This window comes from Dipodomys merriami, unplaced genomic scaffold, assembly GCF_024711535.1.
Source record: "Dipodomys merriami isolate MVZ:Mamm:240054 unplaced genomic scaffold, mDipMer1.0.p SCAF_16, whole genome shotgun sequence".
Lineage (NCBI taxonomy): Eukaryota > Metazoa > Chordata > Mammalia > Rodentia > Heteromyidae > Dipodomys > Dipodomys merriami.
This window is the reverse complement of record NW_027202937.1, coordinates 28,641,203-28,658,806: the sequence shown is the minus strand read 5'-3', so window position 1 is coordinate 28,658,806 and position 17,604 is coordinate 28,641,203. Positions and strand designations below refer to the sequence as shown.

Sequence of the window (17,604 nt, the reverse complement as noted above, 5' to 3'; positions counted from 1 at the left end):
TATTTTCTTGAAATTGACATGTTGGACTGAATTCCCTTTGTATATCAATTTAAATATAATTTTAAAAATAATAATAGTGGAAGAGAGTAAGGGAAGGGGTGACATTGTCCAAAAGAAAATGTACTCTTTGCCTGGCTTATGAAACTATAATCCCTGTGTACCTCCATTATAATAATAAAATTTAAAAATATAGAATAATTAATAAAACCTTTCTCCTTTTTTCCCCTCTCCTCCCTTCCCCTCTTCTCCTTCTGTACTGGCAGTGGAACTAGAACTCAGGGTGTTGTGCTTTCACTGGGCTTTTTCACTCATGGCCAGTATTCTACCACGTGAGCCATACTCCCAGTCTAGCAAAATGCTAGTTAGAAATAAGACTTTTCTAGCTGGGCTAGCTTTGAACCACTATTCTTAGCCTCCTGATTAGATAGGATAGAGGTGTGAGACCCTGGTATCTGGTGGTTTGTCTCTTTGTTTTGCTTTTTAAAAGTGGTGCAGGGATTTGAAGTCATTTTTGTTAGGCAAGCACCACTTGAACTATGTCTTCAGCCACTTACTTGAACCTAGCCTCAAGCTCTTTTTGCACGGATTATTTTCTAGATCAGGCCTTATTTCCTGCCTAGAAAACTTCCTAGTACTGTAATCCACCTAGGTCTGTAGCTGGAATGATAAGTATGTGTCACCACACTCAGCTTCTTTCCATTGAGATGGGAGTCTTCTGAACTTTTCTGACTAGGCTGGTCTGGTTGAGAAGGGTCTCAAGTAGATCCAGGGATGGTCCTGAACTTCAATCTCCTCTACACCTCAGCTTCTCAGGTAAGCTAGGATAGGGGCCGGCCCAGCTAAATTTTTCTATTCTCAATTTAACTTATTCTTGTTGGATTTTTCACCTTCAAAATAAATTTTAACATGTCTTTTTCCTGAATATTTTCACTTCAGCTTTAACTTTTACATTTCTATGCTATACAAAAAATGTGGATATATTTTTACAATTCTTTTTTTTATTTTTGGGTCTGGTCGTGGGGCCTGAACTTTGGGCCTGGGCACTATCCCTCAGCTCTTCAGCTCAAGGCTAGCGCTCTACCACTTGAGCCACAGCGCCACTTCCGGCTTTTTTTCTTTTTTTGCTTATGTGGTGCTGAGGAATCGAACCCAGGGCCTCAGGCATGCAAGGCAAGCGCTCTACCACTGAGCCATCTTCCCAGCCCCATGTTTTTACAATTCTGACTTATCATTTCCTTCTATAATTTTCTCAGCTCCTTAAGCTCTTTTAAAATATTAAACTCTTGCCAGGCACTGGTGGTTCATGCCTGTAATCCTAGCTGCTATTTAGGAGGCTGAATTCTGAAGATTGTAGTTGAAAGCCACAGGAAAGTCCATGATATTCTTATCTCCAATTAACCACCAAAAAACCGGAAGTGGCACTGTGGCTCAAAGTTGTGGAGTGCTAGCCTTGAGCAAAACAGCTCAGGGACAGTGCCCAGGCCCCGAGTTCAAGCCTTGAGTTCAAGTATTGAGCTCTTGTTTTATATTTCTTTATGGTCATCTTTGTTATTCTGCTTTTCATTCCTTTTATTCTCTAATAAATTTGTCTGGAATTTAACTTCTCAGTTTTTAATTTTTTGTGCCGTCTTGGGGCCTAGGTGCTGTCCTTGAGCTTCTTTTGTTTGATCAAGGTTTACACTCTACCACTTGAGCCACAGCTCCACTTTCTGCTTTTTGGTGGTTTATTGGAGAGAAAAGTCTCATGGACTTTCCTACCAGGGATGGCTTCAAACCATGATCCTCAGATCTCAGCCTCCTGAGTAGCTAGGATTAGTGAGCCACCAATGCCTTACATAACTTCTGCTCAGTTGTAAATGAAGTTACTATTTCTCTAGTTTAGTGTGGAGGGGGCGGGGGAGGGGCAAATAACCTTCCTAACTTCAAAGCAAAATTCAATTTCCTAGCTTCTCCACAGTGCAGACCTTGTCCTAGAAGGGAGTTCGGTTTGTGAGTTTTATACCCCCTTTCAGTTTGAGCCTCTCCTGGGGACCCCAGCCCTCACTCATAAAATGGAGCCTGTGAAGGCCCCTCTATTGATCTGCTGCTCTTCTCTGAATGCCAATCAAGGTTTCCAAATAAGCTTTATGAGACTGGTGGTTTTCTAGCACTCCAGGCTTTCCCACATTCCTCTTCCTTCTCTTCCCTTCCTCTGGTAGTTTCTGGCATCATAGAAGCCAGACCTAGGGCTTTGAACTGCAATCCTCAGTTTTCAGACTCCTCCTAAGTAGCTAGGATTATAGGTGTGAGCTACTGGTGCCCACTAAGTCCCATAAGTTTTTAAAACCACATTATATATATCTATTAAGTTGTTACATACTATATGGAGTAGCCACTCTAATAATATAAAGTTATATTCTGATATTTAATCTATTTCTCTAATAATCTAAAACTGTAATCAAATTGTCAAGTGAAATTCTAATTTAAGGAATTTTCTGTTAATTTATACTACATTTGAATGTATTAACATGCCTCCTCTTAATATATTTACCATACATTTAACATTTTTTGGCCTCTAATAACCAATTTTTCTTTCTCAGCTCAAACATCATGGCTTCTCTGACAGTTTTCTGCAGCACTCTGCTAGTAGTTTCCTCCTATTTTCAAGTACTTTGGGTTTATTTATTATAATATCTACAGCAATAGATTCATTATATGTATTTCTTCTCGTAAATTCTGTAAGCTGGTAACTGTCCACACTTCCTGATAATGAGGAACATTGCTTACTCATTTTTACATACATGGCGAGACAAACATTTCTGTAGCCATTCTACTCTTTCATCCACCACCATGTTGTATTTGGAGTACTAACATACCCTAACCAAGCCTGCCCACCATTTCCCACCTGTCTTCCTGCTTACCACATGAGAAGCAATTATAATGTTGGGCTCCAAAAGCCACTTGTAAGCATGAGGGCAATATGCCAGGGAGACAGAAGGTAGAACTGGAAGAAGGTGACTGCAGGGCTACCATACCAGTTTGAAGCTAACTAAATCTGGTCCCTGGTGATCATGCAAGAAAACCAAACACTCATGGATACCACTATTTTCCAGTACTCTATTACTAATAACTAAACACATTCCTACTTATTTACCCTGGTATTCCATAACTATTCAATAAAGTAGTTAATGAATGAGGCTTGTTAAAGACTACATAAGGAAGTTTTACAGGAATATTTACCCTATGGGCACATCATAGATACTGGTTGATTAACTAACATATGTGTCTCTTTGGCTCCATGCAGAAAAGGTCATAATGGAGGTCATTCTATAACTAGAAAGAAAATGGATCAGAAGACAGTGTCCATCCTTACAAGTACTGAAGTACTCTACCTGAAAATTAAGATTCTTCTGAATCTCTTTATAATTTTCACTGGAATTTCACTGGAAGGACAAACTATGTAATGTCAAGAGAAAAAATGTTCTTAAATACTTCTGAAAACAAACAGTACTTCAAGCATTGCTTGGTAAGAAATGTATGCATTATCCTGCCCATGTAATTGTAGCCCCTCTGTACAGTATGTTCTCAAAACAAAAAAAATTAAATTAAAAAAAAAAAAAGAAAATGCAAAAAAAAAAAAAAAAAAAAAAAAAAAAAAAAACAGTACTTCAGTAAGTTAAGAAATGCTGCCACCATGTGGCACTTACTCTTTTATAAATGGAATTTTTATAAAGAAAAGAGAATCCACTGCCATTCACATTAAATCTTTTTAATATATAAACAACTTTAGTTTTTAACTGCTAGCCCAGTTTTTCCTGATGAGAGCTTCACCTGAATAGTACTGCCTTAACATTGCTGCCTGTCCAGTAAGCTTTCCTGGGAAAGGCCACTTCTATTAACACGGGGCAACAGTGGGACAGAAGTATAAATATTGAAAGTTAAGTAAAGTACTCAGAGCTGAAATCTCTAAAATACTTTCAACTTTTCCCCATCTATTAGGAAGGGAAATGGTACAGGGTAACATTCAGAAAAGGGTGCTAATAAGCCTGATGTATAGGAAAGTTCTGCCAATTGTGGAGATCATAGCATAAAAACGATGCAGGGAGGCTCTGTAGTTAACATCTCAGTCACAAAAATATCTTTAGTTACTACTTTACATAAATAAACATTTAAATACATTTTTGCTATTGTTATTTTCATACAAAGCCTTACTACGTAACCCATTTTTGCTATGGTTATTTTTATACAAAGCCTTATACGTAATCCAGGCTACACTGACCCCTCTTGCCTCCATCTGCCCAGTGCTCCCATGCCCAGCTGACCAATACATATTGTTTGAGTCTATACAGTTATGATTGAGTCTCTCATGCCCAATGGGGAAATTTTATTTATTTACTAAACATTCTAAGATAATGCTTATGTAACTTGTTGAGATAATATTTTACCTAGAGATATAATAAACTGAACCCAAACTCATAATTATTGCAAATTCTGACTTATTAAACTTTTATTTGCTTGTATTTACTGCCACCTTTCTTAATAATAACTTTTTAATGCCTATATACCATGAAATAAAATGTCAGTCCTCATAAAGCTCAAAAACCATTTGGTTACTGTTCTTGCTTTAATGATGAGGAAACTGAGCCTTGCATAGCCAGTAATCATGCCAAATTAGAGGTGCCAGGACTTGAAAACATGTCAAGTACTGAGGCCTGTGTTTTTCATACCTTTCTGTATTGCCTCCTTTCTAAAAATATTCTTGGAAGGCTTAATGGTGTAGCAATGCAGAAAATACTCCAATTCTCATTTTCTCTTGGCAATTATCTTTTATCACATTTATGAGGTTTCTTCAAGCACGAAGCCACCTTGAATGTAACATACTCAAAAGCATAAAAGGAAAACTTACTTTATCATCATTTTTGAAAATCAATTTCTCAGTATAATGTGTTTATAGAATCCAACTACGATATTTAAAGAATGCCATTGTATCTATATAATTACACTTGTATTCTAGGGATGACTCAGCCAGAAGTTAGCCATCTGACTGTGTTTGTTCTCTGCACTCAGTCTCAAAAAAGAAAAGGGGTTGAAATAACCCAACTTTAATTCCAAAATCCTACACTTCTCTTAATATAAACTGGATCTTTAGAAGTATATTTATGAATATTGTTTCAATAAAAACAAACACCTGGGAATTTCAAGCTGACCACACTAACAGAAATGGGCAGTAGATGTCAGAAAAATCTAACTTTTAATCCAGCTCTGCTACTTATCTCTTGAATCATTAAACATCTACAATACCAGATACTGTTTTGGGCATTTTTACCACAGAGTATGAAAGACAATCTCTACTGTCAATAAACAAGTAAGTAACAAGAACACTATAAGTAGTCCTAAGTACTTGTGGAGTACTTCCAAATGGCCTCCTCTAAGATTCCCAGGATGCACATATACCTTTTCTTAGTGAATTCAACCAACATCTAATCTAGGTGTGCAGTGAAGGGATCCTAAGGATGTAATCAAGTGACTTTTAGAAATACAGATTGTTTTGAAAGGAATTGTCTATAGGGAGCCTGATTAGTCAGGAGAGTCTGACGAGCTCTCTTCTGTCCAGAAAGCTCTGAAGTGGAAGAGCACATGAAGAATGGAGTTTCTCCATTCTGGCTTTGAGGACAGAAGGAGCCTCATGACAAGGCTTGTGGGTGTCCCCTGGAAGCTGAAAGTGGCTTCTACAGTTGAGGAACTGAATCTTGCCATAACCATGTAAGTTTGGAAGAGGACCCTGAGCCCTACATGGCCAACACCTTGATTTTAGTTTTGTGAGATCCTGAGGTAAAGTCCTAGTTATGCTGTGCCTAGACTTCTGACGTACAGAACTTTGAGATAATAAATGAATGAGTACTGTTGTAAGATATAAAATGTCTGGTGATTTATTACACGGCATTAGAAAAGAAATATAGTTCTATACAGAGCATCACAGAGGAGAACATAATTAAATGTATTGGTGACTATTTACTTACCAGAAATTGTTCGTTAAATGCTATATATAGCTCTATTGTGAGTACTCTGTACTTTAGCATTTCTGTAGAATTAAAGGATTAAAACACTTTTCATTAATCCTTTAATAACTAGAACTATTTCTGGTAAGTAAATAGTCACCAATACATTTAATTATGTTCTCTAACCCCTGCTTTCACTGTATTTATTGTTGGTATAAGTTGTGAAGGGGAAGGGCAAAAACAAATCGTTTAACTAGGAATACAGGTGGACCCATTGCAACAATGAGATGTACAAGTCCTTATGTTGAAAACGAACTTTACAACTTTGGTGGGGGGCGGGGAGGGTGAGGATCGGGTGGAGGGAGGTGGGGGGAGTATGGGAAGGGATGAGAAGGGGAAACAAAGAGGAGGCAACAATGCTTGATAAGAAATATACTCGTTATCTTGCCCATGTAATACCTCTGTACGGTATTCTCACAATAAAAAAAAAAAGGTTTACACAGCCTCTTTTGGTGAAGCCTTATTTGAAAATAGAACCTCAGGGCTTGGAATGTGGCTTAGTGGTAGAGTACTTGCCTAGCATGCATGAAGCCCTCAGAAAAAGCTGGAAGTGGCACTGTGGCTCAAGTGGTAGAGTGCTAGCCTTGAGCAAAGTAAGTTCAGGAAAAGTACCCAGGCCCTGAGTTCAAGCTTCAGGATTGGAAAAAAAAAAAAAAAAGGTAAGAAAGAAGAAAAAACAGAACCTCATTCTGCTCAAAATTACAAAACTATTTACCACCAGTAACTTGGAAAGTTCCTACATAATGCAGAATGAAACTATTATACATGTACAAAGCCAGAGTAAGATCAAAGAGGATTGCATGCTGCAGAACATAGCATGCAAGGTAAGTAGTGGCAGAGAGCAGACTTGAAAGGTAGGGGCTGTTCACAGGGTTATGTTTAGACCTTACCTTATAAGATATTCTGTAAGGCTTCAGGGTTAAAAACTGATCTGGCTTAGGCAATAGAAGAGGCACAGTGGGAAGAAGAAATAGAAATCCCCAGATGAGGTATCATCTAGCAGACTTGGTCAGTAAATAAGAGCCTTAAGGAGATGGAATGGCCAAGGATGTTTCTCAAGTTTCAACTTGAGTGCTTGAGTGAGTACAGATGCTCTAACAAAGCGTAGAGAAAATAAGTCTGGAATATTCATATCCCTTAGGCCCTAAAACTGCTCTCCCCGCCCACCCCCACCCATCTTATTTCATAAACCAAAAACAAGCAGCAGCAGCAATAGCCACAGCCACAAAAAAAAGTGTGGCTGGGTGCCAGTGGCTCACACCTATAATCCTAGCTACTTAGAAGGCTGAGATCTGAGGATTAAGGTTCAAAGCCAGCCTGGGCCGGAGTATCCCTGAGGTTTTTCTCTCTAACTAATCAGCAAAAAGCCAGAAGCAGAGCAGAACTGTGGCTACAGTGGTAGCACACTAGCCTTGAGCTAAAAAAGCTCAGGGAAAGCACCCAGGCCCTGAGTTCAAGCTCAGGATGGGCAAACAAACAACAGAACAACAAAAACCTCACTTGTGATCAACAGATACTAGACTAAGAACCAGAATTTGAACTGAAGTGTCCTGCTATCTGGTTTTCCTCTTATCCTATTAAGAATAAATGCTTTTATCTCTTCATAATTTTTACTTTGTGTACTTTACAAACACTGAGATGAAACCAGATTTGAAAACTGATTTTTACCTTCTGTATATTAGCATAATATATGTGTGTGTGTGTATATATATATATATATATATATATGGAAGAGTTTTTATAAAATAAATGTTAAGTACTCACTTCAAATTCTTTTACAAAATAACGAGTTTCACCTTGAATAACTGGTCTGTGATCCAAAAGCCTTGAATGAATTTCTCCAAGATCTGGAAAAATACAATGAAATCTAGGGTTAATCCATGTTGAAAGTCATAATTACTAGCTTGTTTTATTCTTTCCTTTCTTCCTGAAAACTAAAATCCAGTTTAGACCACCGATGAGGAAGAAATCACATACACTGCCAATGAATGTATAATTAGTATTAGTACAACTATCTTTGATGCAGTATGCAATCAAACTGAAGACATATATATACACCTAATTATTTATATGCCTAATAATTTCTTGCCTTGATTTATAACCTAGAAATGAATGTAAGACCCCTGTAAATTTTTACTTAAGTATGAATAGAATGTCAAATTAAAATAAATGCCCTAAACAGATTCATACAGTGGAATACTACAAATCAGAGAGTAAAAATGAATTCACTAGTTATACTTATCAACACAGATAAATTTCAGAGTGTCAAATAAAAAAGCAAGTTTCAGAAGAATTAAAGCCATATATTTTAAAGATACACTTCCTATTGAAATACATACAGAAGCAATAAAAATATAAAGAAATTCAAAAGAATAATAAACATCAAATTCAGGATCCTGGTTACTAATAAAGAAAGGGAGCAATGGATAAAATTGGAACAAAGTGCAGAGCGAAGCTTTTAATGATTTATTAAGGTAGTTGATGAGTGTTCATGAAAGTTATCTTTACTTCTTGATAGGTCCAAAACAGTTAGGGAAAAAAAATGTTCTTAATTTTAACTGGTTTAATTTCAACTAGTTCAAATTTTGAGGTAAACCCACCTCAAAATTTCTGCAGAAATCAAATAAAAACATGTATAATTCATTGGAAATCTGTTCCTCCAAAGTTTATGTTTTTACACATGTAAAAGAGAATTTTTTTCTTTTCTTTTCCTTCCTTCTTTCTTTTTTTTTTTGCTAGTCGTACAGCTTGAACTCAGGACCTGGGCACTATCTTTTTTACTCAGGGCTAGCATTCTACCACTTAAGCCAAAGCTCTACTCACAGTATTTTTTTTGGGGGGGGGGGAGGCGAGTTGAGGTCATAAAAGATAAGACTCTCACTGACTTTTCCTGACTGGGCTGGCTTTGAACCATGATCCCCAGAGCTCAGTCTCCTGAGCAGCTAGAATTACAGGTATGAGCCACCAGTGCCTGGCTTTATTTTATTTTTTATTTTTTTGGCTTTTTAAATTGGAGATAAAGAGTCTCAGGGACTTTACCTGCCTAAGCTAGCTTTGGGACACGATCCTCAGATCTTGGCCTCCTGAGTAGCTAGGACTACTGTACAAGTGACCAGCTTCATTCAACTTCAAGGTATGTCTTGATAATATGCTAAAGTAGAAAAATGTAAATAGGACTATATTTTCTTAAATCCTTCAATAACTTACTACCCAGATTGTTTTTGTAAGATACAAGGCTTCCCTTTCCCCCAGACCTCTGGGAGTCTTTACTAACAGGAGTTATAAACACTCAAGCAAGACCTAGTGTATGTGCAAGTTTATGGACTTTATCAGAGCACAGAAGCTACTTTGCAAAGAATACCTCTTTACATCTCAAGGATCACAAGTCTTTGTAGTGTAACTGGCCAAAGGATATAGTCTGAACTTCAACCTGACATTCCCCATGACTGGCTCCAGCCTCATTCTCCATGTCAGCAATTATGAAGCATTTGCTGTTTTCCAAACATACTATGCTGCCTGAAGTGTCCTTACTAGAGCTCACACTACTGTCACTGCCTGGAACTCTTCTCCACCAACCCTACGTTATTTAATCCCCTCTTTCTTCAAAACTGCTTAGATACACTCTTCTTTGAAATCACCATCCACTGCTTCCAGCTTCCTTTGCGATAGAATCTCTTTCCCTTGCTTTGGGAAAGTGGAGTGTGTCCATTTTTATTTCGTGGATTGTCCTCTATGCTCCCAAATCAGTTGTGGCATCTTCTTTTATCACATCCTTTATCACAGAGCCCTCAATTATCTCTTCCTCAGTGTCTCAGAGACCACATTGTACATGTTATTTTTAGGTGATATAGGGTTAACAAGTATTTTTCTATATGGCTGAGGAGTGAAGGTTTGCTGATTTGAAGACATCTATGAGGCCAGGTTTCAGAGAAAGTCACAGAAGCTCTGGAGAAAGAATTCAGTTCTGCATAGAAGTAGATAAGGATCACTTCTAAAACCCCAGTTGTGCTCTGAAGTTTAAGATAGGAAAAATACACACACACACACACACACACACACACACACACACACACACACACACACACGGGGGGAGGGGAAGATTGTGAAGGACATATTACCATAGGAATAGTTTCATTATAAAGATAAAACAAGCCTACTAACAATAATTCATTTGGAGGAGCTCCAAATATTACACACAAATTCAATTTTAATAGTAGAAGGTAAGCTACAGATTTTCACAAATATCCATCTCTAGTCATGCTACATTCATTCTTTTGTTGTTTGACAAACAACATAATTAAAATATAAACTTTTCTTCCCTAAATGTTCAAAATCTAAAGTGAGAGGCCTTTCACAAAATATACAGGTAAACCCTTTAATGGGAAGTCAGTGTGATTATTGGACATGAAGAAACAGTGGACTGCAGACCCCTCAGTATCCTATAAAGAGAAAATTAGGTCCCGGTGGCTCACACCTATAATCCTAGCTATTCAAAAGGCTGAGATCTGTAGATCCCAGTGTCAAGCCAGGCCTGGCAGGAAAGAGATGAAGAAAAAGGAGGGAGGGAGAGACAGAAGGAGAGAGGGAGAAAGAGACAGAGGGAGGAAGGGAGGGGGGAGAAAGGGAAAGAGGGAAAGAGAGAGAAGAAAATTTTTCTTTTGATGTTGAATGCAGAAACCTTTCAATGAAATATGTCAATCTCTGCCTATCATGGAAAACAACTTAGTAAATAACATTTTTCTTGATAGTACTTTGCTATAGTTTGGATGTTAAATATTGCCTCCAAAGTCTTAAAACTACTGGGAGGTGGCAGACTCTATAGCAAGTGGGACTTGAAGTCATTAGATCTTCAGGGGCACACTCTCAAAAAGCATTAGAGGCCTACTGGCCCTCTGTCTGCTCATTCTGCTTCCTGGCTCATGATGTGAGTTCCCTCTGTACTGTACTACTACAGTTGTTGCGAGAGGCCCAGAGAAATGAGCCACCTGATTGTGAACTGGAATCTCCAGAACCATGAGTCCTCCTTTATAAATTGTCTCAACTATTTTGTTATTGTAACAGAAACTTAAATGTACATCTACATTATCGCCACACAAATGATGTTCTCTTACATTGGCTATTTCACAGATAGTAACACCTCTCTATAACCCATGTCATTTACTCACAGTTCTCATTAATTACAATTGCTATATTTTACAGTGTTTTCCAAGAATGTTTAACTATAGCTGAACTATATGCTCATACAGAAATGCCATTTGTGTCACACACTTCCTTAACTAGCTTCTTTGTCTTACTAGAGTTGAAAACCTGCTCTTCCACAGAACTCTGTTCCTCTGTAACACCTAACAGATACTTTAAAAATTCTTTAGTAGCCTCCTTATACTCAGAACCTGATTCTCTTGCAAGTTCAATGACTTTCATACCAGCCAGCACTAACTGAGGTCTTCACATTGACCCTGGCAACCTGACCATGCCTTCCTTGGCTTTCCACTACACAACAATACTCTCCTTTGGTTTTCCTTTTCTAAAATAAGCTCATGTCATGAATATACAAACAGCCTCTTTCCCATTGTCCTATGACGACTGTATCACACAGTACAAACACTATTCTAGCATTTTCCAGAGCAGTCTCTCATTCATATTGATGATTTTCTTCTTCACTGTAGACTCACAAATATTGAACTGACCACCAAAAGCACCAAGGCTCATGATGGCACAGTTGTATAACATAGGTATTTTCTTTCACCAAGTACATATATACTTCCTGCTCTTAGGACACTACACAGCATTTCAGTACCATGCTCAGGACATTCTTCCTTTTAACAGACACAAAATAATTACACATATTTATGAGATGCAGTGTGAATATAATCAATACATACATATAATAATATGTAATCAGATCAGGTAGCATTTCTCTGACTACACACTATCATTTCTTTGTTTTGAGAACATGAAAAAAGTTCTCTATTAGGTATTTCTAAATATTTAATCAATTTCTAATATTTGGAGTTATTCCTACAACCCAAATTTATAATAACTTCCTCTCTCCATTCCTGGGGACTATTTTAAACAGCAAAGTCAGTGACAATAAGCCTTTCGCTTCATGAAAAACACGTCACTAATATAGAAACTGAAAAGGATACCCATAAAATGAGAGCTGAGACAAAGAAGCAGGTACTCCTTGTCTGACCTCAGATGGGAATGTGCAAGTCAGGTGTCTCAAACATCCTTGTACTGGCACATGTGCAAATGACTACCACCACTACCGAATCTGGGCTTATAAAGGCATTTTAGTGAATAAGTGAATCCACAACTCCAAATCTCCAGGCAAGGAAGGTAACCAGACACCCCATTCTCCAGGAAGCCATACCAGTTTTCATTCTTCTCCTCCTGACACCCAGCCATGTGCCAGACACTTCAAAGACCAAGGGTATAAATATTAAAATGAACTATTTACATGCTCACTGAACCATGGCAAATATTCAGTAAATATCTATGCTTCAAGCCTTAAGATAAACTAAAAAGTATTTTAACAATGAAAAGAATAACTAATTTCAGCAGGGCTGTTACATAGGAGACTAAGATTGGGAGGATCACAGCTCCAGGACAGCTAGAGCTAAAGGTTTGCTAGATCACATCTCAAAGGCTGTGTGTGGTGGTGCACGATCTGTCATTCCATTGACCATGAGAAAGAAGGCTCATGGTGCAAGCCAGCCCAAGCATAAAGCAAGCCCTACCTCAAAAGCAGCCATGGCAGAAAAGGCTGGAGGAGTGGCCCAAGGAGTAAAAGATGTGCCTAGCAAATGCAAAACCCCAAGTTCAAATTCCAGGACTTAAAGAAAAAAGTTGAACTCATAAAAGAAACCAATAGAAGCCAGGGCCAGGGGCTCACACCTGTAATCCTAGCCAAAGGCTGTGATCTGAGAATCATAGTTCAAAGCCAGGCAGGCCAGGAAAGTCCATGAGACTCTTCTCCAATTAACTACCAATAAAAGCTGGAAATAGAGCTGTGGCTCAAAGTGGTAGAGCACTAGGCATGAGTATGAATGCTCACAGACCGCACTCATGCAGGACAGGCACCAATAATTAGAAAAGAAAAGAAACCAATAGTGCTGAGGATATAGCTCCATGGCAGGGCTCTTCCCTGGCATGTGTGAGGCTCTGGGTTCAATCCCCAGCATAGGAAGTGGGGAGAACCAAAGGTGCTCTAGATGTATTTTCACTTACAACTTAATTTCAGATTAACTTGAAAAACATCCATGGAATTCCCTCTTTTTTCTTGTCTCTCAACTTTCATTTTTAACTACACCCACCAGTTTTATTGAAGAGTATAAGCTAAAAAAAAAACTATTAATTTAAGGTGCACAAAGTGATGTTTTATAACATATTTAAATTGTTATTGCTGAAAAACATTAACTCTTTTCTTGGACCCACAATTAACAAAAAGCAGAAGAGAGGCTTTCCATCCCTGCCTCCATGTTGTATCTGTGTTCTTTGCTCTGAGCCGGTCTCTCTGCAGATGCCTTGCAGATACCATGGAATCCAGAAAGAATGGATTAATCAAGCACATGTTTGAAGGGAGGAACACAAGAGAATGTGTCCAAGGAAAGGCACAGCAGAACTTCCTTAGACTACCCACTAGCCAACAATGCCTAGTTTACCTTGATTGGGAAAGACTTCAAAAACAGAACTCCAGCCCAGCTAAACTGGACTGTTTAACTGTACCTCTTATCTCTGCCCCCAATTCTATTTAACCAAAATTTCCTTTATCTGCCCTTTGCTGTTATGGTTTTTTTTAATTTGGGGTACACAGAAAATTGGCCTGACATGTGGAACCCCGGGATTCTGGGTCTGAGGCCTAAAATTCCAGTTTCTGCTTGATAGATGTATGTATTATAGCATAACTACAATTAAGCTAATTAGCATGTTGCCTGCTTCATATACATAGTCACTATTCTCCCTCATGAGAACACAAGATCAACTGGCTTAACAATTTTAAGTGTTTATATTTGGGGGGGGGGGGCATTCTTAAAATTCTATCACTCATTAGACTGAGAAAGGAAGATCCAGGGTTTGAGACCAACTGGGTTACATAATAAGTTCAAGGCTTCCTAAGCATCATATCAAGACCCTGTCAAAAAGAAAAATAAAAAAAGTACTATCTATCTCAAAATAAAAAAGCTTCTGTAGAACAAAGGACACCATCAACAGAATAAAAAGCAACCCACAAAATGGAAGAAATATTTACAAAGTCCTTTTCAGGGGAATTGAGACCAACATTACAAAGAACTACATACAGTACAATAAGGAAACAGCTTGATAAAGAAACGAGCAAGCTGGATGCTGGTGGCTCACACCTGTAATCCTAGCTACTCAAGAAGCTGAGATCTGAGCATCATGGTTCAAAGCCAGCCCACACAGGAACATCTATGAGATTCTAATCTCCAACTAACCACCAGAAAACCAGAAGTGACTCAAGTGGTAGAGTGCTAGCCTTAAGCTGAAGAGCTTAGGGACACAGCCCAGGCCCAGAGTTCAAGACCCACAATTGACAAAAAAAAAAAAAAAAAAAGCAAAAGAATATTATAGATACTTCTCTAAAGACTTGCAAATGGCCAACACAAACATGAAAAGATGATTAAGATCACTAACTATGGGGGAAGTACAAATCAAAACCACAAAGAGAGACCATTTCACTTCCATTAGGATGGCTAATGCCAAGAAAATAGCAAGTGTTGGTGGGGATGTGGAGAAACTGGAAACTCTGTACTGCTAGGGAGAATGGAAAATGGTGCATCCAATCTGGAATGAGGAATGCTGATTCCTCAAGAAAGTTAAAAATAAGATCGTCATATAATCCTGCAATTTGGATACATACCCCACAGTACTAAAAATAAGGCCTCAAAGGACATTTGTATATTCATGTTCATAGCTGCATTATTTACAATACTCAAGGAGAGAAGCTACCCAAGTGTCTATGGACAAGTTAAACAGTGTGATGTACACATACAACGGATTACTATTAAGCTTTAAAAAGGAAGAAGTTAGCCGAACCCAGTGGCTCCCACCTGTAATCCTAGCTACTCAGGAGGCTGAGGTCTGAGGATCTTGGATAGATGCCAGCTCAAGCAGTTAAGCTCTTTAGAATCTTATTTCCAATTACCCACCAAAAAAGCCAGAACTGGAGTTGTGCCTCAAGTGGTAGAATGACAGCCTTGAGTACAGAAGCTCAAGAACAGCTCCCAGGCCCAGAGTTCAAGACCCAAGACTGGCACAAAAATAAAAATGTTTTAAAAGAAAATTGTTACATGCTAGAGCATGAATGTACACTGAAAAGCCAGCTACCAGAAAAGGTACTAATTACAAGGTACCAGAAGCAGTCAGATTCCTAGACAGAAGTAGGGATCTGGTGGGTGATAGAGTGGGTTGCAATGGGCAGAGAATGGAAAGTTATTGTTTAATTAGAAAGCTTGAGTTGGGTAAGATGAAGAATTCTTGGATGGACCTGGATAATGAGGGCACAACAATGTGAATCTATTGTTATACTAAGTTATTAAAGCCACTAAAATACAGCATACTTGAAAACACTTAAGGTGGTAAATACATTTTTCTGCTGTAGTGGGGGTTTTGTAGTGACCACTTGAGCCACACCTCTACAGCCTTTTTTGCTCTGTTAATTTTTAGATATTGTTTGGCTTTTGCCTAGGGTCACCTGAGACAGATCCTCTTCATCCTCCCCAGGAGTTAACAGGAAGGAGACACCATGCCCCATTTAAGATGATAAATTTCTAATGTTTATTTTTACCACAGTTATAAAAACGATTTAAATTCTTCACTGTGTGTACATATGAATAATCCTAATTTAGTTGTAATACCCACGCAACGTTTCTAAGCTCCTAATTAGACTTACAGGACAATTTTAAACACAGTTTAAACACAGCCAGCTATGCTGGGGCTGCCTACCAACCTGATAAATAACACTAAAACGAAGCAGGCACCAACCAAAGGATACCGTTCCCTAATAGTACCAAAAGGGTGTGGGAAGGTTAACAGCTTCCACATTGAACAAGGGTGATGGTGGACAGGTTTAGCACTGTATTCAAGGGGGCTGGCGATGAAATAGGCAGTTTCAGCGGGGATTTGGTGAATTCACGCCTGTAACCCTGGCTAGTCAAGAGGCTGGGCTGAGATCTGAGGCTCCGGGGTTCGAATCCAGCCTAGGCAGGAAAATCTGTGAGATTCGTTATCTCCCATGAGCTACCCAAAAGCCAGAACTGGGGCTGTGGCTTAAGTGGTAGAGGGCTGGCCTTGAGCACCGGGCCCAGGCACCGGACACATGGCAGTTTCCCTCAGGAAACAGGCTCCCTGTGAGCTTCGGGAACTAAACCTACTTGAGGTTCTGTGGAGATCTGGGCTGTGGTCTGCTCTGAGCTCAAAACTAGACAATCGGGCATCTGCAGGGGAAGGGAGGGGGCTTTCCTCCTAAAAGCTAAGTCTGGCAGTCCTGGCAGGACCCAGGGAGAACGGAAGCCCCGGGGCTCCGCGACTCCCAGGGCTGGGGCCTCCGGCCTCCAGGGCTCTGGCCTCCCGCCGAGGTCCAGCGCTACGGGCGGGTCTGGTGGTTGGGCCCCGGAGACGGGCCCAATGGGGGAGGTGAGGAACGGACCCGGGGAAGCGGCCCAGGAAAGCTCAAGGCTAAAGAGGAACCGAATCCGGAACTAGAGGAGGGAAGGCGGAAGCCGGGCGGGGGGGGGGGGGGAGCGGTGGGCGGGGGGGGGAGCGGTGGGCGGGGACGGCCACGCCCCCTCCCACTCCACGCACTCCCCGGTCCGGCTCCGCCTGAGGTGAGGCCCAGGTCAGAGGTCGCCGCCTGGGAGGTGGGGCTACGCAGGAAGTCCCCCGGGGAACGACGGCCCTGCCACTCCATACCCTTAATAATGAGATGTGCTGAGCCCGCAGTCCCCAGCGAGTCCCTCTTCTTGCCGCTGCCGCCGCCGCCGCCACCCGTGAGGGTCTCACGACCCACAGGGGCCTCCGTCCCTCCGCCACTCATCCCGACCAGCTCCGCCCACCGCCTTGCCGCGCCTGCGCAAACTGTGTGGCTCGCTTTGTAGGCGTGAGGCGTTGCGTCATCACAAGGCGTCTACTCGGCCGGCAGTTCTCGGAAGGTGCGGTGGTGTAGCCGATGTCGCCATGTTGGATTAGGGCAGATGTTCCCAGAGGCGAAAACTTCTGAAAAATAACTGTCCGTTATTCCACCCTAAACCTGCTAGAGCTCATGATGGCTTAGAGAGACTGAAGGAGGAGGTGAAGGAGTATTACTAGTATACTTTATTAAATATGTATTCATGCATAAGACATAGGTATTTAAATATTATATTTATTATTTTAGAAATATAATAGAATTAAAGATTAGGTAACTTTTTCTTTTTTGAGAAAGGCACTCGTGTGGTAGCCCAGGTTGGCTTCAAACTCGTGGTGCTCCTGCCTCGGGATGACAGCCACACAGCACCACACTTGCAGAAAACTACTCTTCAGATTCACTTGTGTCCATGTGAAGGGA

The 17,604-nt window shown here is 40.0% G+C and overlaps 1 protein-coding gene across 2 annotated transcripts in view; it reads right to left on the bottom strand.

Moving 5' to 3' along the window:
• Bloc1s5 (biogenesis of lysosomal organelles complex 1 subunit 5) overlaps nt 1-17,129 on the bottom strand; it is a 45,124-nt gene extending 27,995 nt beyond the window's left edge. The window contains exons 1-2 of one of the 2 annotated variants that reach the window (XM_070024608.1): nt 16,971-17,129; nt 7,803-7,885 (exon numbers count right to left, since the gene is read on the bottom strand). In XM_070024608.1, coding sequence (XP_069880709.1) covers nt 7,803-7,885; nt 16,971-17,094 — 207 coding nt within the window. In that variant the 5' untranslated portion in view covers nt 17,095-17,129. The remainder of the gene's footprint in view (nt 1-7,802; nt 7,886-16,970) is intronic. The other variant, XM_070024609.1, reaches the window with a different exon arrangement.
• Nucleotides 17,130-17,604: the final 475 nt, after the last annotated feature.